The sequence below is a fragment of the Monodelphis domestica genome, chromosome 1 (assembly GCF_027887165.1).
Source record: "Monodelphis domestica isolate mMonDom1 chromosome 1, mMonDom1.pri, whole genome shotgun sequence".
In the NCBI taxonomy this organism is placed as follows: domain Eukaryota; kingdom Metazoa; phylum Chordata; class Mammalia; order Didelphimorphia; family Didelphidae; genus Monodelphis; species Monodelphis domestica.
In genome coordinates, this window is record NC_077227.1 from 10,690,149 (window position 1) to 10,713,456 (window position 23,308).

The window sequence follows — 23,308 nt, forward strand, 5'->3', positions numbered from 1 at the left end:
TCCTAACCTGATCCCCAATTATTTTTCCAGTCTTGTTATGCTTAATCTCTCCCTTTCCTCCCATCATCACCATGTTCTTGGGGACCCAAAGACTCCATCTTCTTTACTCTTCCTCACACAGCACACTCCTGATTGAGTATTTCCACTGTTCATATTCCCCATTTCTGTAATGCTCTTTTTGTATCTTTGCCTCTTGGCTTCTCTGGCTTTCTTCAACGTCCAATAAAATCCTACCTTCTGTAAAAAGCTTCCCCTAGTCCCTTTTAAAAAATATACTTTCCAATTATATGTAAAAATATTTTTAACATTCAGTCATTAAAAATTGAGTTCCAAATTCTCTCCTTCCCTGCCCTGCCCCCTCATTAAGTGTAGAACAGAAGCCTTCCTTCTGTTGATAATTTCCAATTTAATCTAGATATAGCTTGTTTGTATACAGTTGCTTTAATGCTGTATTAAACTGTATGATCCTTGAGAGAAGGAACTGCCTTTTGTACTCTTTTTATATCCCTAGTGCATAAATCTATGCTTGGAATATAGTGGGTGCTTAATAAATGCTTATTTATTGATTATGAGATAGAATGTTGAATCCATATGAATTATCATATTTACTTTATGCTGAATACCTAGCATGGCTTATACATAAATAGAGCTCTTTCTTTTCAAAGGCTCATAGATGCCATTTTCATCAATCCAACATCAATTTAAGCCTCATGGATTGTGGTGGAGAATAAGGGAAGGTGGCTGGAGAGTCTTTTGTATGCAGTAAAAATAAAGATAATAGCTAAAATTTGAATAGCATTCTACATACCACATCTCCTTTGATTCCCCCAACAGGCCTGGGAGAGGAGGGTCTGCCATTTACCTTTCATTGTTTTCCCACATCTGAGTACCATGGACGATAGAGGCAGTTTTAAAGAATTTATTTATTTATTTTAATATTTATTAACAAATTTCCACATGAGTATTCTGAAGATATATGATTAATGTTGTCTCCCTGCCTTCTTCCCTCCTCCCTCCTGGAGGTGACAACCAATTCAATCCAGGTGTATTACCATGCCAAACATATTTCCATATTACTCATTTTTGTAAGTGAATAATCTTAACTCCCCCAACACCAAAACATATACTAAAATAAACAAGTGATACATCATATGCACAGTCATTTCTTAAGGAAGGGCAGCTATTGAATCTGGCCTCAAACACTTCCCAGCTGTGTGACCCTGGGCAAGTCACTTTACCCCCAATGCCTAGACCTTACCACGCTTCTGCCTTGGAACCAATACATAGTATTGATTCTAAGATGGAAGGTAAGGGTTTAAAACAAAGGAAAAAGGGGGGAAAAAAGAAAAGGCAGCTAGTTGACACAGTGGATAGACTGGGCTTGGAGGCATAAAGACCTGAATTCAAATCCATCTTTAGATACTTTCTAATTGTGTGACTATGGGCAAGTCACTTAATCTTTTCTGGCCTCAGTTTCTTCATTTGTAAAATGAGCTGGAGAAGGAAATGGCAAACCACTCAAATATCTTTGCCAAGAAAACCCCAAATATGGTCACCAAGCATCAGACATGATTGAAGCAAATAGGCAATGATTGTTAAGAAATATTTACTCATTGACTGATGCTGACCCAATGGATACAGTAGAGATTTCATTTTTTCTTCCCACTGCTCTCATTAAGGGTAGATCACTCAAGTAATCATTCATTCTTTTTTAAAAAGAGAATGACCAACAGAGTTGTCAGAACTGGGTTCAAGTTCTGACTAGAACATATATTGTGTGACCCTGGGCCATTCATTTTGCTGTTTACTGCTCTAGGACTGAGACTGTAATTTGTAGAGGTCATGCCATCACACACTGGTCATGGGAGTTTATTCATCAGGAATGCCTTTTGCCCGCAGATTGTCTAAAGGTAGCTTGCAGGAGGCTTTGGTAGGACCTCTGGAATCTTGCCTACCATTCTCCAGGAGAGATTGCAATCCCTGTCTCAAAGGCAGCAGGCAAAGGGTCACCAGCCTCGCTGTCCTTTCCTCCAGACTCTGACAGGGATCCTGGCCTCAAATCTCTCACTCTGGCCCCGGAATATTGCTGGGCTGGGGGCCCGTGGCGTTTGGGACAAGAGCTCCTTTTCTGGCCGATAGCTCGCTCTCTGACCAGTTTACTCCTTCTACTAGCCGTTGGCCACACAGAAATCCATTCCAAATGGAAACCCTCAAGAGACTCTCTCTAGCCAAGAAGCAGAGCAAACTGAAAGCAGCGTTCTCTAGAGCAGAAAAGAAATTCTTGCATCCGACAACACACAACAAGTTGGAACTTGCCATAGAAGAAGGAATAAAAGGTTTCTTTTGAAACAACAGATTCCCTGGTAGCCTAGGGAGCCCCTGGCCCCTCCATCATCTCCGTGATACCACCAAAGGGTGCAGGGAGAGACTGGGCATGGCTCCACTTCCCTTCTCATTTGGGTCTAAAATGGATGAAGCCAAGAGTGAAGGATCCTCAGGGTTGCTGAAACCATGAGTCAGTAAAAGCTGATTGGGAAACATCGCGGACTACACCTTGGACGGGATGGGCCGAAGGTTCTGCCATGACACCTGCCTCCTTACAGCTGGCTGCTTCCAAGATGTCATTGGGCTCCATCCAAGGGCCCACTTATCCACCTCTTGGAGCATTAAGTAATTGTTGGCTGCTACTACAGGGCATTTATCGATCCATTGCTCTGAGGCTTCCACAGATATGTGTGGTTGCGCAATTCATGTCTTAATTCCAACCTGCTGGGCAGAATAGAATGAGAGTCACCATCCAGCTGGCCACTCCCAGTAGGAGGAAATGGAGTGTGGGCTTCCCCTAATTGCCTATGTGATCCAGTCCCTCTCCTCTGGCAGAAAGCTGCCTCTGAGCCAGCGGAGTGGACCCAGTGTCTGAATCTCAGCGAGACTGATTGGTGGTACCTGCCCCGGACACAGTTGTAAGAAGCCATTCTTCTGCGTCGAAGTTTAGAAGGGTATTTGGGAACGGGATGCTAAGGAAGATTGGGCCGATGTTAACATTTTCAGAAAGGCAGATTCCCAGCTTTAAAGGTCCACAAATATCCCCTTTGTGATTACCTAGAGGCAAAGTCAACACTTGACTTGTGTGTAGGGAGGAAGGTGGGGTCCTGTTGAGCCCACGGCTTCCTCTGCCCATCCCCTGGGAGTAGCTGAGCTGGGGGTGACGTGGGCACCCAATGAGGTGGCTTCTCAGGGACCACTCTATGCTACTCTCTTCTGATTCTCTGCAATGCAATGGGACGGTTGCTAGAAGTGGGGGGCAGGTGCAAGGATCACGACTCCGTTTCCACTAGAAATTCACCATCTTGTTGAGAAATAATGGTGTGTGACAAGAGCAAGTGTGTGGCAGAGTGAGCAATAACAGGCGAAATAAAGCCTTTGCCTCAGGGCAGGGTTGCTTATGCTTTGTCTCAAGAGGCCTCCATCTGACTTGGCAATATTCTATTCATCTCTTCTACATATGTGTGTGTGAGGGTCTACGGGAGTGCTCACAGACAGGTCAGCATGGCACAGTGGAATGGGAACTTCATCTCAAGGGAGGATCCCTGGCTTCCAACCCTAAATCCAGGCTGATTTCCTTGGGGAAGACCCTTACCATTTCTAGGACTCCTAATTAAATGATCAGGATGGAGGAGATGATCTAGAAGGAAACATTTGGTTCCATGATTCTAGAATTTCATAGATTCCTTAAGAGAAATGCAAAATGTGGGGTGCAGGAGCGGCAGGAGGAAAGGACAGGAAGGAAAGGAAGAGGGGGTCGGTGGTAAAGATACTTGCTTCATAAAGAACCACAAATACCTCTTTGAAGGAAAGAGTGGTTTGAGGAAATTGAGTTTTTCCAATGGAAGAACAAATTTCCGAAATGCAATAGATGCCATTCTTTGAATGCTATTTTTCACTTGAGTTTTCTTCCTTGCACTACAGAGAACTTTGAAGAATCCCGTGTCCTCTAGAGCATTCGGCCTCTTTTGTGACACGAGCACTGAGTTTGGTTTGAAATCCAGTTCTTCTACTGGACAAGACACTTCCTTGGAGAGCTCTTAGTTTCCAACCCTACAAAATCAGGGAATTCTTACCTGGGAGTCTACAGACTTCCAAGGTCTCTCAACAGATTTTAGCAAGTCTGTGAAGTCTTACATGTGGGCAAAAACGACATCTTTTTCAAACTGACTTTTGGTTTCCTTTGAAATGAGGAAAACTAATTTGAATGCTGTATTATTTTATTTTTAAGATGAATCTGTAGCATTGCTTCTTGTGCCTAAATCTCTCCCTATTCCCTAAATGCTCTCAAAAGATGCTCCACTGACAGTCTTAGAAATGTCTTTTTTTTTTCTTTATAGAAGAATCCTTACTTTCTATCTTGGAATCAATCCTGTGTATTGGTTCCAAGGCAGAAGAGTGGTCAGGGCTGGGCAATGGGGGTTAAGTGACTTGCCCAGGGTCACACAGCTGGGAAGTGTCTGAGGCCAGATTTGAACCCAAGACCTCCCAACTCTGGACCTGGCTCTCAATCCACTGATCCACCCAGTTGCCCCCAGAAATGTCTTTGCATTTACGGCATGATTGTCTTGGTTGCCAAGATAATCACTGACCATTAATTTTATTTTATGGATTACTGCTTGCTTAACTCAATAAATAGATTGTCCTATGTAGAACTGTGTCTTTCAGAATTTCATTCATCACAGGAATCATATGTATCTTATTTTAGGCATTTAAAGGTATTAGTTAGGGTCTATGAGCTTCATCAGATTGCCAGATGGGTTCAGATCACAACAAATGGAAGCACCCCCTGGATTAGATAGTCCCTAAAGGTCCTTGCAGCTTTAAATTCTTAGGATCCTCTAGTCTTTCTTCCATATTTGGAGCAGACATGAGTCACAAAAAATGACTAACATTTCTTCTTTCATACTTGAAAAAAATCTGATGTGAAATAACTTTTTTTTTTTAATTGAGAAGAGTAGGAGCTGTTGTCATGGCAGCAAGAAGGTGAAATAAAGGTCCACCCAGAGTCTCGTCTTTGGTGCTGAGAAGAGCTGGTTAACCCTCCCTTTTCAATTCTTGTCTCTTTCTCCTACCCTGATTGTCATTTTCTCTTCTCTTTCTCTCCTGGGCTTGAGGCACAGCACTGACGGTTTCCCATTGTACCTTCAACCCTTGTAGGAGGAGGGAGTCATCCTTCCCTTGGTTTTAGGATGACACCGTAAAGGGAAAGAGGGAGAATGCCGTGGGCAAGGTCCACTCGTGACTCTAGGGGTTCCCGGCAGGTGGCAAACGATCAGTCAAAAAAATAATAAACAGAAGACAGCTTTATCATTACAGCCATGGGACTGCTTTGCATCTGATAGCTCCTCCTCCATCCCCAGGTCTGATGTTTATTTTTATACCCATTTTCTTGGCACACAGATACATTACCCAACACACATGTTCAAAGAGAGATAATTGAAAAAGTGATACATTAACTTTTAACAAATCACTTGATTAATGTTCTATATTCTTGTATTGTGATTATAGACAGAATAAAGGTTGCACACAAGATAAATGATTTCATCACAGGTGGCTTAATTTTCTCATTACCCTGTGAGGAGTTTTAAGCTTACAAACAATCAAGGAAAATTACTTATTGCTTTTAATAAAATGGAATAATTAATCAACAGTTTTTAAAAGACAATTCAACAATTGTACCATTGAGGTTGAGGGGTACTGGGAACACAATTCAAATTAGACTGATCATTTTTCAGGGTTTACTAGGGAATTTCTGAGTTACTGGTTTGTGAAATTGAGTCACTGAGGCATATTGAAGCTTGATATACCTGTATGTTTTGTATGGGCCTTTATGATTGACTTGTGTGTTGGCTTGCTCCATGAGAATAGGTTTCTGTGAGTGGGAAAGTTTTGGACTTGGCCTGTAGCTGAGGTTTCACTGGGGCTTGTGTACCTAAGTAAAAGTTAACCCATGATAGTCTTTTGGGATAAGGTTTGAGGGTCTGATCTTTTGGGGGTGTTTTAGAGAATTAGGGTACGGGTATTTTGCTCATGCATTATTCCTTTTGAGACTAGGGGGAATAATAATCATGTCAATTTCATAGGTAAGGGGATGTCATGTAAGGGGGACTGAGTGGGCAATCGCATCTTGCCAAGGGCCACTCTGTGGCCCCCTTAGCTACCACATGTGACTCTGTCAAGACGTCATGGCCCGATGGCTCCCAGAAGGAGAGTACAAATAATGCTCCTCCAATTGAGACTCCAGAACCTTACCAAAGGATGGAGGGAGAAGAAGTAGTTCTTGCCAAGTGTGTGAGCTAAAAGTCACATTCCACCTCCGGGGCAACTCTAAGAGCTCTTTTTAGAGCTTTGACTCTGGGCTAACCTGTTATTCCAATGAGATGGATTGATGATTTTTTAAAAGTCCATTTCATACTACAAATAAGGGATTGAATGAGAAAAGAGTCAGAGTTGAGAAAATCTGCCGAAAGTCACATCAGTAAGAGTTTTAAAGCGCTTAAAATGTTAAGCATGTGGGGCACAAACAGAACCCCTTCTGGAGCCAAAGAAGGGCAAATGAGTAAATGCTGACATCCTGGCAGCAAAGGAGCCAATGGCAAATGGGAGTGGGGCAGAAATATAGAAGAATTCAGGAAATAGTTGGAATTCTGATGACACGGATCACTGAGGAAAGGTTCCATCCAGAAGCCATGGGGCACATTGGTCAAAGCTTGGGTTAAGGATCCAGGAAGTACAGGATTGTTTGAATGCTACTTCAGACACTTAGGCAGCTCATGCTGCTTTGCTGAGTCTCAGTTTCCTCATATGTCAAAATGGGAATAATCAGCATTAGATTGGCTCAGAAGGTCATGAGCTTGTCGACTGTAAAGTGCCATAGAAACAACCACAATTATTCTCCCCTTTACTGTTATTATTAGTGGAAGATATACTGGACATGGAATCTAGAAATCTGGTGAAGCTCTGAGACTTATTAGCTCTTTAACCTTGGGCAAGCCTCTTAGCCTTTCAGCCTCAGTTTCCTCATCCACAAAATAGGATAAGAATATTTTCACTACCAACCTCAGTGAATTATGAAAATTTGCAGATCTTAATGTACTTACTGAACAAGACCAACTCCCAGGCAATCAATGAGTTCTCTTATTTTATTTTTTTAAACCCTGACCTTCTCTCCTAGAATCATAGGAAGTGTCTGAGGTCAGCTTTGAACCTAAGACCTTCCATCTCTAGGCCTGGCTTTCCATCCATTGAGCCACCCCCTGCTACTTCTTTTGTTTGTGTGATGTACTTATGTACTTTAGCCCTTGAGAATATTAGATTAAATGTAATTATATGTGTATATACATGCATATTATATATGTCTAGATATACTTACATACACATAGATAAATTGATAGGTAAATTATAAGTGACTCAGTGGAGTCAAGATGGCGTGCCTTAAAATCCTGCCACCGATTCTTAATAGTATCTGTCTAATCCTGAGCAAATCACTGAAGCTCTCTCAGCCTGTTTCCTCAACTGTAAAATAGGAATAATAATTTCATCTGCCTCACAGGATTGTCACGGGGTTTAGCAGACCCTGAAATGCTGTAGAAATGCGAGCTATTCTTCTTCTTTTATATGAAGTGGATCTCCCTTATCCTGCTCCCATCTTGGTGTCACCCATGGCCCACATGCAGAATTAGACCTCCTCTACAAGTTAAATCTTGCTTTTAGATTGCTGGAGTTGTTTGGAAATGCAGCTGCTCAGGTCCTGTTACTGTTTACTCTCCTACGGGTTTCTCTGTTGTTAGTGGATGATTGCAGGTAGGAGTTAAACAATGGGCCAAGAATGTAGAGACAGATGGGTGATACTCCCCTTTCGTATCACTGGACCAGACATTTCAACCTGGAAGAGACTTCAGAGGCTATTTGCTCCCAAACTCTTATTTTTATGGATGAGGAAACTGAGGATGAGGTAAGGTAAGTGATTTTCCCAAGGTCATAGAGATCAAAGGCCCTAAACTTAGAGATGGAAAAGAGCCTAAAGGTCTAATGATGATGCACTTTGAGCTGGAAAGAACCTCGGAGGTCAACCAGCCCAACCCCATCTTTTCTAGATGAGGACCTGAGACTTGGACAGTTCACAGATATAACCCGTAGCAGAGTTAGGATTTACACTTGGGTTTTTTGACTCCAAACCAGAGTTCTATGTCCCTGCTATGCTGCCTTCTAGCCGTATCTTTAGAATGGGGAAAACTTAAGCCAAGACAAATTGGAGATCTTGCTTAGGGTTCCACAGGGGAAATACAGATGAAAGGCAAAGTGTGAACATGGGATTTCAGAGACCAGAGTGAGTCAGTGGAACTCTGCTGTGACTTTAGGGCTGGGCTTTATGCTCTGAAGCTGCTTCCAGCCAGAGTACAGATTCCCACTTGTTGTGGACGGAGAGAGAGCTAAGTGTTCAGAGGGTGCAGGTTGGTTTTGCCATGAGATTTCTCTGCTCTCCATCTTCCATTTCTCTGATCTGTTCATTCTTCTTTAGGGTGTCATCAGAAGGGTCTGTTTGATCCTGGCATGTCTAAGCAGGTCCTCAAAGCTCAAACAGCCTAGAAGACCAAGAGCAGAAAGGGAGCTGTGAGGCAAAGCTGGAGCAGAATCCCTTCTCTAACATCTTCTGCCTCTGGCTAGGACCCCAAAGAGGGGAACCAACCACCAGTGAAGATGGCCATTGGGCTTTTATAGACATTGTAGAATTAGGTAGGGGACTTTTTCTAACATCAAGTGTATGTGCTTAATGCCTAACTGGAAATCAAATCATTCTGACATTATCCTCTCTCCAGCCAAGATAGCTGGGTCAATAACGAATTCCCTCTTAATTGAATTCTATTATTCTCATTAGACCTCCTTCCTCATTCAATCAGTCAGCATCAAGCATTTGTTTTGTTAAATCCTTACCTTCCATCTTTGGATCAATACTGTGTACTGATTCTAAGGCAGAAGAATGGTAAGGGCTAGGCAATGGGGATGAAGGGGACTTACCCAGGGTCACACAGTTAACAAGCATTTGAGACCAGAATTAAACTCAAGTCTTCCTTACTCCAAGGCAAGTGTTCTATTTCCACTGAGTGTGAAAGGACTTGGACAGATCTCCCTGTTGTCTTCCATTCACTCCCTTAGCTAGTTCAAAGTCAGAGAAGAAAAGTGGGTGACTGCAAAAAATATTAGGAAGGTAGAATCTGCAGAACTTGACAATAGAGACTTGCCCAAAGTCAACTAGATCCTTAACATCAGAGATGAGATCAATTCCAGGTCTTCCAACTTCAAATGCACTTCTCTTTTCCCTGGATCACCCGTATCCTTGGAAACCTGTAGACCAACTTTACAGTTTTATTCAGGTATCACTCGTTCACCATGTCCATGAATTTGGCCAAGACTGTGGTCTTCTCTGAGCCTCAGTATTATTATTTCATTCAGGAATAACTCCAAACAGTGTCAAAGCCCCATGAGATGGATGGAGTGAAAGCTATTATCCTCGTTTAAGAAGTGACCCAGGGTCACAAAGCCTCCAATTGGCAAAGGCAAAACTAGATCACATGTCTTCTAGGAGACAGCCTGGTGCAGTGGATAGAATATTAGACTCTGACTCAGGAAGACCTGAATTCAAATCCTACCCCAGATACTTAAAAGCTACATTACCATGAACAAGTAATTTAACAGTTCTTGGCCTCAGTTTCCACATATGTAAAATGGAGATAATAAGAGCATCTATTCCAGAGTTGTGGTGAGAACAAATAGAAGATGTAAAGTGTCTTCAGAACATACTATCCCCATGTAGGAATTAGTTATTATTATTATTATCATAATTAGTACTAATAGTATTCCAAGTTCAAGACTCTAGGCACCACAGGATAGAGTCAGTCTTCTGGGAAGTAAAGAATTCAGGTTAAATGCTCTATAAAGGCTATTCTTAACTCAAATTCAATCCATGAATGGATCTCTGGTCTTGGTTGGGAAAGTGTTCTCTGAAGTATTTTAGTAAGAACGTTCTGGACTAAGTCTTTGGACACTGAGTTCTTGGCTTGGGCTCTTGCCATGACCCAGCCTTCCATGTTGACACAGATTTCTCCTCTCCCCTCACTTTGAATTATGCAGATCTGCCCTGAGACATCTACAGAACCAGAGCCCTTCTGGGGTCACTGAGTCCCACTCACACCTGACCCAGCCCACCATCATTAATATGTGGGTATCTAACCTCCCTTGGGAGCTCGCCCTAGAGGGGACCCTACTCTGCTCCCAAGCAGTTTGCTCCACTTGGGAATGAATTAAGAGGATTTTTAAAGTTCTCACCTTGGGCCAAGTTCAAATGACTTGTGAGTGTTCCCTTACTTTAAGCTTAAGTTGTCCTCTTGCTGCCACCCCCCCCCCCAATACCCACTGCCCTGGGCCAAGCAGAACAAGTTTAGTCCTTCCTCTAGGAGTCAGTCTTTCAAAGATGGTTAGTGCAGACACCAACATAGGCAATTGGCAGAAATCTGGGGTGTGGACAGCATTCTATTTTTTTTAAGTTTATTTCTTTAATTAATTAATTGAGAGTATTTTTCCATGGTTCCATGATTCATGTTCCTTCCCTCCCCTCCTCCCACCGTCCTCCTGTAGCCAGTGAGCCATTCCACTGGGTTTTACATGTAGGACTGCATTCCAAAAGTCTCCCCAGGGATTTCCCAGGGATATCTGTCCAGGACCAGAGGAAGCAGAAAGGGCCGGGACATAAGCCAGTTAAATCTCTTCACCGATCCAGAGGTGAGGTCGGTCAGTCAGTGAGTCAAGTCACATTTGCTAAGCATCTACTATGTGCCGGGCCCCAGGGCTAAGCATTCTAACAAGGAGACCACATGTAAATCTATGGACACGCATCATCCATGCAAGGGATTGCCAGGAGCTTCGAGGGGAGGATCCTGCTTCATGCAGGCGAATTCCCTGGAGTTTCCTTATCAGAACTTTGCTCGATAGATAAGGGACAAAATTGGACTTGGTCGAATTGCCATTGGGAGCCTCAGTGGAGTCATTGATCCGTATAAGTGCACCTCATCAGTGATCCACAGGTATGTATCTGTCCCTTTCCAGAGTTTGCCCCTGAGGCTTTCTAGCCAATGAGCTCACTAAGCAGCAGAAAGGGTCTTGCCAGCATGGAGACTTCCCTCAGGCATTCTGGTTGGTCCAGAGCCTCAAAAGACCTGAGAGGCCACGTGGACCAAAATTGTTTTATAGACTAGCAAAGAAGTTAAGTGGATTGTCCAGAGCCATTAGGCGAGCCAGTATCTGAGGCAGGATTTGAACCCAAGTTTTACGGATTCCTACTCCAGTGCTCTACCATGAGCTTTTCAATCTAATGATGTTGCTTCAGGCAGAATATTCTGGTGTGTGTGTGTGTGTGTGTGTGTGTGTGTGTGTGTGTGTGTGTGATGCATATCCCATGGGTTAAATGAGGAAGTCAGACCAATTCCCCCCCCCCCCAATATGTGAAAGATGCCTCCACTTTGTAACATGGACATTTTAAACTTGCTTCTGTTTATACCATTTTAATTCACAACATAGCTGTGAATCCAGATCCAACAAACTCTGAGCCCCAGAGGCAGTGTAGACCCTTAAGAGCCACATCACTGGGGCTGCTGTGGCCATAAGGAGAACTGGAGAAGGCTCCATAGTGGCAAAGGTTCCTCTTGGTTTCCCCCACAGGGCAGGTCATCCTCTGCTTTTGTTTCAGGCAGATTCCAAATGCTGCGGAGACTTCCAGTCATTGCCTGTTGGATGCTCATTATTGGAGTGACAAATGGTTCGAGTTTGAAAAGCAAAATTCCCAAGAATCCAGAAGCTTACATGAATATCGTAAGCCACGTTATTGGGGAATTTCCATCCACCTGCACAGCACGTGGGCCTCTGGGAAGACAATAGCTGTTCCCAGAGTGGGGGCCACCATTTGCTAATCACTAAGTGAGGTCCTTGGTACCACCTCACTCTCAATGGGTTGAGCCTCAGCCAGGGGAGGGGCACGATGAGAGCTCATAGCATCGGTTCACCCCAGATCTGACATTCCTAAGCCACTTTGTGACCACAGACAAGCCACCTCTCAAACTGCAGATTCCTCATCTCTAAAGAGGGGATAGTATTCATTCTGCCTAGCCCCCGCCCCCCCCACCCCCCCATGGCAGGTATTCTTATTATCTTAGGTAGTATATCTTATTCTCTTGCCTATAGGTCCAAGATCATTCTCCTTTGTATCTTCTCTTATTCCTCTCCCAGGCCCTTTGAGTCTCTTCCATTGCCACCCTGGACTAGGCTTTTCCCTCTCCTTCTCAGTGCTGTTGCTCCCTCTGTCCCCCACCGGCTTCCTGAACCTCCAGTAACAAAAGCCATCTAGAGTTCATAGGAGTGCACCCATGTTCCATAGAGATGGACAGAGAATGGCGATGGCCCCATTGACAGGCCACGAGACCAATAAAAACGTGTCTTCTTTCCTACAGAGCCAGATGATTTCTTACTGGAATTACCCCAATGAACAATATGACATCGTGACCAAAGATGGTTATATTCTGGACCTTTACAGGATTCCTCATGGGAAAGGAGGTTCAGAGGGAACAGGTAAGAGTGGAAGGAGATATTTGGAAGGAGGGGTCTTCCGGAGTCCCTTAGGGATCTATGCTAGGCCTGCTGCTCTGTATGACTCGGATGAAGGCATAGATGGTGTGTTTTCATATTTTCAAATAACACTACGCTGGGGGAGAGAGGACCAACATGTTGGTTAAGGAAGAAGAGAGATCCCCAAAGTTCTTTAAGTTCTAGATGATGCTAACTCTAATAAAACATAGTTAATAGAAGAGAGTATAACAAGTGCTGGACCTAGAGTCAGGAAGACCAGAGTTCAAATCCAGACTCAGTTACTAGCTGTGTGACCCTGGGCAAGTTACTTAATCCTGTTTGCCTCAGTTGTCTTTTGTGTGTGTGTGTGTGTGTGAAATGAGCTAAAGAAGAAAATGACAAATCACTGCAGTGTCTTTGCCCCCAAAACCCCAAATGGGATCATGCAGAGTCAGACATGACTGAAATGATTGAACAATAAAATATGAAGCCCTATGTTTGGCTTCAAAATACATTTCAAAGGTTAAGATGTGAAAGATGTGGGTAGACCAGATTGAACGACAACCTGATATGACAACTCGGATATGACAGCTGAAAAAATTCCAGGATGTCCAGCTGCATCCAAGACAGACAGGCATATTTTGGTCTCTGACTGGAGCATGAGAGGGAGGAGCTACATCTGCTGTCCTTAGCCCCAGTAACACTATATTGCTGGTTCCAGTTCTGGGTGCTGCCCTATTTTAGGAAGAACATTAAGGAGCTGGAGAAAACCAGGAAAAGGGAAACCACAATGAGCAAGAATCCTCTAATTCAAATGCAGATTGATTGAAGGCATTAGGGGTGATTGGCTGAGAGAAGAGAAGGCTCCAGCAAGACATGAGAGTTGCTTTCAAATATGGAAAGAGAAGCCACGTGAAGGAGAGATTTGATTTGTGCTTCTTGGTCCTCAAGGGCAGAACTAGAGCAATGTGTAGGGACAAAACTGGGTGTCAGATCAGGAGAATACATTTCCCAACTGGAGGAGCTGTCAAAGTAGAATGGACTTCGAAGAGAATGAGTCCTTTCTCATTGGAGGTCTCTAAGCAAAAGCCAATGGAGCCCTTGGAGTGAATGAATGAATGAATGAATGAATGAATGCAAAAGTATTAAGGATATACTCTGAGGAGACAGTAGGCTGCCTTCCAGATATAAGAAAAATCTGATCTGTACTCATGAAGAGCTTGTATTTCATTTGAGAAGATCAACCTATATGGCAGTGGAGGCAAAGTAAGGAGTCTGAGGCTGGGGAGTCACAGGGATGGCAAATGGATCCTTGAGATAGTCAGTTGATTGTCACACCCTTCCCAGGAGCAATGGTAGAGAGTTAGTTGAATTACTGTTTCAAGAGTAAGAAGCAGAAGATGGGGAGTGAGTTGGAAAAAGGAATAAGGAGACAAGGATGGATGGTAAGATACCCAATGTAGAAACTGGATGGATGATGGGTAGGTAGATGGATAGATGGATGGGCAGGTGGAGAGATGGATGGGGAGTGGGTGGATGGACAGAATGATGGGTGGGTGGGTATGTGGAAACATTGGAGGGGAAGCCGGGTATTTGCTGTCATTTCCTCACTAATCAGCATAGCTCAGGCCCACAGCCAGAGTTATAAGATGAAGGAATTATTTTCCTAGGCCAGGTGAAGATCCAGGTATTTCTGAAGGTCAGGGCTAAGTGGAGTCAAATGCTTCCGAGTTCTCTTCTACTACCAAAATTGTTTTAAAATTTATTTTGAAATTTAAAATAAAATGGGATCTGACACTACAGTGACCAGATGCCCTGAAATGACTTAAGTAGTGCAGAGTTAGGGTGAAAGGTATTAGGCCTTGAGTCAAGAGACCAGGGTTCAAAGTCAAGCTTGGCCAAGTCTCTTTAACCTTGAACTTCAGCTTCCTCATTTATGAAACGGTACAGTGGGCTCTGGATGAGGAAATTCCCTCTGCCATCCTAGGGAGTAACCACCACAAAGAGGAATGATGTTAGAGAAAATCAAGAATCCCAAAGCCCCTGACAATGTGGGGCTACACCTTCTGGTAGGAGATAGGTAGACGTAGTGAAAAGGATTTTGGCTTTGAAGTCAGAGGGCATGGCTATACATCCTGCTCTTCCTGCTCATTGCCTGGAGAGACCTGGACAAATCCCTTTCTGTCTCTGGGTCTCTATGTCATCTTCCACAAAATGAAATGACCTCTCTGTCTCTGTCTGTCTGTCTGTCTGTCTCTCCCCCTTTCTCTCTGTGTCTGTCTCTTTCTCTCTCTCTTCCCTTCTCTCTGTCTGTGTGTCTCTTTCTCTATGAACCTTTCCCTCTCACCCTTTCTTTTTGTGTGTATCTCTGCCTTTCTCCCTCCATCACTCTCTCTTTCTGACTCTCCCTCTCTGTGTGTACATTTGCCCTCCGTCTTTCTGTCTTTGTCTCTCCCTCTCTTCCTTCCCCTCTCTGTCTCTCTCCCTCTCTCCCTCTCTGTTCCTGTCTCCCTTCCTTTCTTCCTTCTCCCTCCTGCCTCCTTGGGAATCAGTTTGGGGGGAGTCTTTGGACATGATCTGGACCTTCTTCAAGTGATTTTGCTCCTCTTCCTTTGTACAGCTCCCGGTCGTCCTGTCGTGTATTTGCAACATGGTTTGCTTGCAACTGCTTTTAACTGGATTGCCAACATGCCCCACAACAGTCTGGCCTATATCCTGGCAGATGCTGGTTTTGACGTGTGGTTGGGGAACAGCCGGGGAAACACCTGGTCTCAGAAACACGTGACCTTGTCTCCAAACTCCAAAGAGTTCTGGGCTTTCAGGTAGAAAGACGTCGAATGGGATTTCCCCTTAGTTTCCTCTAAGTATGGTTCGAATGGAAACCTATTCCTTCTCCATGAAAGAGTATGCTTCAGATACCCGAGGCCCTCGTGGATGAGCAGTGCTGGTTCTGAAGCTCGGGCCTGACCCCTGTCTGAGCCTGGGCTCTGCTAGTCATGGAGGATCTTAGGTCAGTCACTTCCTTTTCTGAGCCTTGGTTTCCTTTGCTGTAAAAACATAGAAGGGAATGATACGGTTTTTAAAGTTCTTTTCAGTTTTTCTTTAGGTCAGCTCTACACCCTGCCTGAAATCAGAAAAAAATCAAATTGTTGCTCTTCCTTTTGCCTTCCAGGTTCTCCCCACTAGTATCTGGGAGTCACAAAAAAGGACTTAGCAAATGTTGTTGGCTTTATTGGTTAAGGAGTTGCCTAATGCCGCTTCCATGATTCTCTCTCTTTCTCTTTGTCTGTCTGTCTTCCTGTCATGTGCGCGCACACACACACACACATGTACACACACACACATGCACACACACACACACACATCTTCTCTTCTCCAGGACAAATTCAAGATTCCTGGACTGAGAATTAAGTGGTGGGGTGGGGTAAGGAGATGGCAGCGAGGCGTACAAACAACCTTGGCTAGCAGTTTGGCTGCAGAAGGGAGAAAAGATTTCAGACAATAGCTTGAAGATGTGGTAGGCTCAGGCGAATGAATGTATTTGTAAGGAAGAGAAAGACCAGTGGTAGGGCATGGATTTAAGTGACAAGGAAGCAGTGGATAAAGGGAAATTGAAGATGAGAGAGAAAGAATACCAGGAAGCGAAAAGCCAGACTAGACGTACAAGAAGCAGCCTTGGCCAGGAGAAAGGCCAGCCTGAAAAGCTGAAGCGAAGGAGGAGAGAATGGAGGCTGGGGGTGGTGGTGACAGAATGGGATACTGAGTGTGGGATGGGGGAGAAGAGGGACAGCAGATGGCTTCTCTTTTCACAACCAAGTTGGACGGGAGGGACCCAAAGGACCATAATGACTCTCTTCCAAATCGAAATCCTCTGACTCTATGGTGAAGGCCTATTGAATACTGCAGGCACTGGAAACAGATTAGGAGTACCTCATCATCAGAGGAGGGAAGAGCCACCTTTACCTGGTTCCACCTGCTGACTGACATCCATCACAACATCATTATGAGATGGGCCTGGCCTATCACGAGATGGCAGGTCCCATTTAGGACAGATGAATAGCCTAGCATGGAATGTGAGCATAGGCTTTCTGGGACCCTGGAGAGCCATCTTAGGAAAGGAAATGAATACAACAAGTCATGCTTTAGCCATTTTGAATTTGCGATGTCCATGGGGCATCCAGGTGGCTGTTGGTTTGGAGAGAGAGAGAGAGAGAGAGAGAGAGAGAGAGAGGACAGACAAGGAGATTTGATAGGACCTGGAGTGAGAAGGGGACTTAGAGATCATCTGCTCTAAACTCTTGTAATAGATGAGGAGAGTGAGGCTCAGTGAGGGAAAGTGACGTGTCCACAGCTATACAGGTAGTATGATAGTGGCCAGATTTAAATTCAAATCATCTGATTTCAAAAGCTCTGTTCATTCAGCTCATCAGAGGGAGCTATTTAAAGAGGTCCCTGGAAGAAGACAGGGGATTCCCTGAACCAGTCACATTTACCTTCTGCCTTAGAATTAATACAAGCATCAGTTCTAAGGCAAAAGAGCATTAAGGAGTAAGCAATTGGGGTTAAGTGACTTGTCCAGGGTCACACAGCTATGAAATATCTGAGGTCAAATGTGAACCTAGGTCCTTCTGACCACAGACCTGGAGCTCTATCCACTGAGCTACCTAGCTGCCTTAGATATATATTCTTAAATAATCTTCTAAGACATAGTTTGGGCTTGGGCTTGGTCTATGAGGACACACAGCCAAATACTCTCTCATATGTAAATGTGACTGGAATTTGAGAGCAAGGCTTCCTTCCACAGCCCAGAGGGCCATATCCCATATCCCATGAGGGCTTAGCACCAGTAGGAGATGGAGTTTTTGTAGTAGGTCCCTGGACCTGAGCTTTAAATATGAACAATTCTCAAACTAATAATCTCCAAAGGGAAAGCACCAAACCCGAGGGTCAACTTTGCCAGAAGACTTCAATGACACAGACAGGGAGATTCTGTCTCTGAAAACGACCCGATTCCACTCAATTTGTGGTTGGGCCCATTCTTGTTGTTTAGAAAGACGGCCTCTTGAGTTTCACTCCATCGACTTCCCTCAACATTAAGGGCCTACTCAGGACGCAGCTCTGAGCAAGGCTAAGGAGGCAGACAGATCAGGAAGATGACCTTAACGTCCCATTTGGGGATCTTGGGTATTTGGGAGTACTGGAGAGTCAGAATTGGACAATTTTAGCTTTATGAATCTCTAAGAGGTCTTTAAGCCTGGACATCTAGAAAAGCAAACCCAAAGTTAATGCCTTTGGTGTCATGGACGCTCCCTCCTTTTTTTTTAAACCTACAGAGTCCTCAGAATAATGTTTTTAAAATGCCTGAAGTAGGTAGGGTTACTAAGGCAACTGATTATATGGAAATCCAGTTATCAAAATATTCCAAATACTAGTTGCCAGAGCCCATTTTGAAAACACTTTAGTGGTAATGAGAGGAAACTTGGCATAGCAGATAGAGAGCTTGTCTCAGGGTTAGAGAGACCTGTGTTCAAGTCTTGCCTTAATTGCAAACTGCCTGGGTGACCTTGGGCAAGTCATTAATCTGTCAGTTGAGTGAAGAAGCTACATTTTTACTTTGTGAAACATTATTTTTTTTAAAAATAGGTAGATTTGCCTAAGCCTATAAATCAGGGGTCCCCAAGCTAAGGCCCGCGGGCCACATGAGGTCCCCTGAGGCCATGTATCAGGCCCGTTCTGCACTTCTGGAAGGGGCACCTCTTTCATTGGTGGTCAGTGAGAGGAGCATTGTATGTGGCGGCACCACAAAGTGAGGCATGCCCCACACTCTTTCCAGTGACATAATCCTTTGTGGGGCGCCTTACAATGAGGTGCCCCGCAAAGCATTGTGTGGCTGCACAATGGAAGATGTCAGCCTGGTGAGTGGCGATGTGGGGGAAGGGGTTCCGCACTGTGTATACTGCTGCCTGGTAGGGTTAGGTTTTCATAGTCCGTCCCTCCCATGGTCTGAGGGACAGTGAACTGGCCCTGTGTAAAAATTCTGGGGACCCTGATAACAGGGCAGTGTCCGATCTGCCTGGGCAGAGGGGATTTACTCACTGGGAGCTCCTGACACCAGGGAACCCCCAGGCCAAGTTCTTAAAAATCTCAATGGCTCACCAAAGCTAAAGGTTACCAACTTCCCTCCTCGGATGCCTCTTCATTGTGCAGAAGCGACGTAAGCTCCCCAAGGCAGGACCAGGAGAGGATGTGCTTTGGGGACTAGCCTAGCTGGGCTTCAGGGCTCCTCACTAGACATTTGGTTCCCAAAAGGCGTTTGGCACTAGCTATATGCACCAGCTCCTGAGACTGAAGGGAAAATGAGATCTGCCTCAGTGGAGAGGACCCATAAGCAAGCACCCCAGAGATCTTAAAGGGAGTCTACCTACCAATATCCATTTGTGGAAGAGCAGATGTTGCAGTCAAGATTTGCCTCCAGCTTCTTGTCTCTCTTTCTTTGGCAGTTTCGATGAAATGGCTAAGTATGACCTCCCTGCCACCATTGATTTCATTGTGAAGAAAACTGGGCAGGAGCAACTGTATTACGTGGGCCATTCCCAGGGTACCACCATTGGTATGTGGAGGCTGATGGCTGGGCTAGGGCATTGGGGGGTCTTCGGCCTCTCTCCTCTCTGGGCAATCTCCTGTAGGAGGCGAGGGATGGCAAGGGAGGCTTACTAATGCTGGACTCCATCTTTGTTTGAAGAGGCCCAGCTGGAATGGGCTCCAGCATTTGCTGTGGAGATTGTAGAATAAACAAACAAGGTCTCTCACTTCCTGGCACCACATTCTAAATGTATCAAGGCTAGTGGGTGGGACAATTACCCACCCACTCATCCTCACGTGGTGCCTTGAAACATCACGCTTCCACACTATATGGATTAATCATGTTAATAGCATGAGCTCTCAAACATGAAATGGTCACTTCCCGAGAAAGTGAAAGCTAGACATTAGGTAACATGGCATCGATGCAACTGAAGGTAAACAGGGCTATGGCGGTCTTGTTTAGGGAGCGAAGCTCCTCCTGTTACCTGCTCCTCTTAGGAAGAGTTCTCTGATCTCTTGCTGGATGAAGTCTCTGTTCAGTTCGCTTCAGACTGTGCAGGTTCAGCTTTTGCATGAAGCACAACAGTTTACTCTTTCAGTGAACCAGGAGCCCTAAGCCTGGGCACTGAAGCAGGAACTTCAATGACAAGAAGTTCCCTTAAACCCGAGACTTGGGAAGCTTCTCGAGGATTGTCTCTAGCCTCTGAAGGCACCCTCCTCTCTCAGTTGGTAAACAAGCATTACTGAGCCTAAGCTATGTAAAAAAAGCTTAAAAGGTCTTGGCTCTCAAGGAAGTCACAGCCTAATGGAGGAGCCAACATGCAAAATATTATATTGAGAGAAGCTATCAACAGGATAAATTGGAAATATTCATAAAAGGAAGGTGCTGGAATGAGGTGGGATTAGGGAAGTCTGCTTGCAGAATGTGAGCCTTTGGGTGAGACTTAAATGAAGCCAAGAAGCCTAGATGAGGAGAGGGACTTCATTCTAGATATGGGGGATAGCCAGCAAAAATGCTTGGCATCTCAGGTTATAGATGGCACTAAATAGAAATCCAGTCAAGCACAGTCAAATTTTCCTACAGCAAGAAGATCAGTTTTTCCAATAAGCTCCCAGCAACCACAAGGCTCTCCTCCAATCAAGACAGTTCCAGATACACTGTAGGATTTGTTGGTGCTCTTAAACTGTATATGTGCTAAAAAAAAAAAAAATTGCAGCTCAGACAACCCAGCCAGCTCTTTATTCAGCAAGGATTCTGCTTCCTCCAATCAGATTCCAGCAGTATTTCAGAGACTATCTAGCTTTTGTCAGGTACCTGCCAGAGACAAGTGTTCTTGTCTTCTGATCCTCTTCTGGCCTTCTTTCCAGCAGCAGGGACCAGTATCCACTTGTGTAGGTCTCCATTGGCTTCTCTTTTCTAGTGACTGCTGTGGCTTTTCATTTTTCAGATCCCATCATCTCATTTGGCTTCTAACATCTTGAATTGGAATTTCCTCTTGAGTTGAAATTTATCCCTAAATCAGATTGAGAAATTCAAAGTCCATAGTTCTACCCACTACAATACAAACGGAGAGTCTACAAGTTCCTGATATGCCTCAAAAATTTTTATGATTTATAGTTTCTAAGTTACGTCTTTTAACCCCGGAGGAACAGAAACAGATATGTAAATAAGTGATTCAAAACAATGTATTGTTGACCTCAAGGACTGAGCTGCTGTTTCTGAGCTGCTGTCATCAGAGTCTCTTCATTAGATTTATCTGAGCTTTTTTCTCTCACATCCTCAGAAATGCGTCAAGCCAGGATTCTCACACCAATGTCCTTTTTCCTCCCCTTTCTGCAAACAGAATGTCCCCTTGGGAAAGAGGATTTGTTGAAGACATTTGGAGTCCTGAGTTTGAAGAACAGACTTAGCAAATACGTCTGTCAGCCATTCAGTCAACTGGCACTTACTGAGTGCATATGATGTGCTGGGCATTGTGTTAAGTGCTGCAGATTCAAAGAAAATAGTATTTGAAGGGAAATGGGTTTGCTCTGCTTTGCTTTAGAGCATAACCAAGGGCCAAGGAAGGAACTTTCCGAAGGACACGTTCAGATTTGACATAAGGCAACCTTTTTTTTTCTTTTTGAGATGCAAAGAAATGTCTATTGCAAGCCCAGTGAGAAGAGGAAGGCATCCTCTCACAATGAGTGGCTGAGTGCTCTGCTGCCAGGAATTGTCACTTTTCAACCCTTCATTGGTTTTAAAGCATGTGGTGCTGCTTATTGCAATCGGGTGTACATCATTTCTGCCATGAGCGACATTTTCCTGAATATTCCACAGAGCCTCAAAGATATTCCTTTTTTGTGTCAATCACATAGGCACTAGCTTGGTTGGACCAAGAGTGAAATAAGCCAGATGGAATTGGGGTATGGAAAGAGTGAGTCACCCTTGAGGGTGGATCCTCATTCTAGTGACAAAGGAGGGACATTGTAGAAGCTGGAGAAGGAGTTCACTTCCATGTCTTGCCACTCCTAAAAAGATCAACTATCCACTGGTCCCTATCAGGCTGCAGGGACTTCCCTCTCACTGGAGCTCTTCAAACAAACGCTCGAGGACCACTTGTCAGCTACAAAGTTGAAGTAATTCTTATTCCCATGCCCATTGGACAAGGAGGCCCCTGAGACACCTTCCACCTCCGAGGTCCTGTCATCCTCTGAGGTGTCTTCAGGGCCATATAGGCTAACGATTCCTTATCATGATGATGCCCTCCCTCCTCATCTCTTTTAGGCCCAGAGCCTCTTGATTTGCCTCAAACCTAACAGTTTTCCTGGCTCATCCCTTTCCTTAAGCTGAATTTGGGTTACTTCCCTTATAGAATTTAAACCTGGATTCTAAGAGATGGAGCTAATGAAAACCAGAAAACCAAGCTCTAACTTGATGAGAGTGGGGTCCTAAAGTGTTGGCCCCAAAGTCACAGATAGCAGTGATGGGTGCGCAAATCTAGAGCATGGTCTGGCCGACAAGAGTCAGATAGCTTCCCCAAAGCAGGCTGGGAAATGGTCCTTGACTGTAGATCATGCAGTCATTTACAGAGCCTCCAAGGACAGTTGATTAAACCTTTTCATTCCCTTGGAATTATAAAAAAATGTTCAGGTTATCCCATAGCCTCCTAGACAAATCTTCCATCTCTTCTTGAACCCGCTTTCCCCTACGGAGAGTTCTCCAGACTAGAAAGTTGAGCTCAACTTTCCTTTCCGCTTTTCTGTCATCAGGAGTTCCAAATCAGATGACCAAAAGTTGTGTGCCATTGGGCAGGTTGTTGCCTTTTCTGAGCCTCATTTTCCTCCAGGCAGTGGATTTTTAACTTGGGGCGCACTGTGTGTTTAACGCAAGAGGTCTGTGAACTTGGCTGGAAAAACGACAGCTTTATTTCAGTGTTTCTGCTTTCCTTTGCCATCCTATGTATTCAATTTTTTAAATTCAAAAATGGGGAGACCTCACTGGGTGGCCAAAGAGGCCCCTGACACCCTCCCCCCCAACTAGGCTCTCCTCCTCTCTTTGGGATTCCCATCCTTGCCATGTTTGAGTTTGCCTTCGAGTGGTAAAGGAGGACTTTGACCTTAACCAAGAGCAGCCCAACAGTGAATCTCTGCTTCTCTTCCAGGTTTCATATTATTCTCCATCGATCCAAAGCTGGCTCAAAGAATCAAGATGTTTTTTGGCTTGGCTCCAGTCGTGTTCCTGAAGGGGAGTAAAAACCCTCCCACCAAAATCTACCCCTTCTTGGAGGCAGTAGTGAAGGTATGTGATCCCTGAGGGTGAAATCAGGAGGGCTCAAGAAGTGAGGTAGCTTGGAGATAAAGTAGTATATAAGGAACTGTTGACTCTTTGGGACCCAAGTCCTGTCTCTTCTGTCGCTGACAAACAGCACTCTTTTCTGTGGAGTTTCCATTTTCTCCCCTGAAAAAACGAGTCATGTGGACCAGCTGCTCACTAAGGCCACCTTCGCTGTGGTCTTTGACTTTCTGTGGGACCTTAGACAAGTCACTTTCTCTTTCTGAACCTCAAGGATTTGTTTTTTAT

General features: G+C 44.4%; 1 protein-coding gene across 1 annotated transcript in view; it reads left to right on the plus strand.

The window, feature by feature from the left end:
- The first annotated feature begins 2,851 nt into the window (after positions 1 to 2,851).
- The window catches only part of LOC103102788 (lipase member K-like), a 30,437-nt gene continuing 9,980 nt past the window's right edge, over positions 2,852 to 23,308 (plus strand). Inside the window, exons 1-6 of the mRNA XM_056815053.1 lie at positions 2,852 to 2,963; positions 11,796 to 11,913; positions 12,549 to 12,666; positions 15,284 to 15,485; positions 19,164 to 19,273; positions 22,890 to 23,026. Coding sequence (XP_056671031.1) covers positions 11,803 to 11,913; positions 12,549 to 12,666; positions 15,284 to 15,485; positions 19,164 to 19,273; positions 22,890 to 23,026 — 678 coding nt within the window. The 5' untranslated portion in view covers positions 2,852 to 2,963; positions 11,796 to 11,802. The remainder of the gene's footprint in view (positions 2,964 to 11,795; positions 11,914 to 12,548; positions 12,667 to 15,283; positions 15,486 to 19,163; positions 19,274 to 22,889; positions 23,027 to 23,308) is intronic.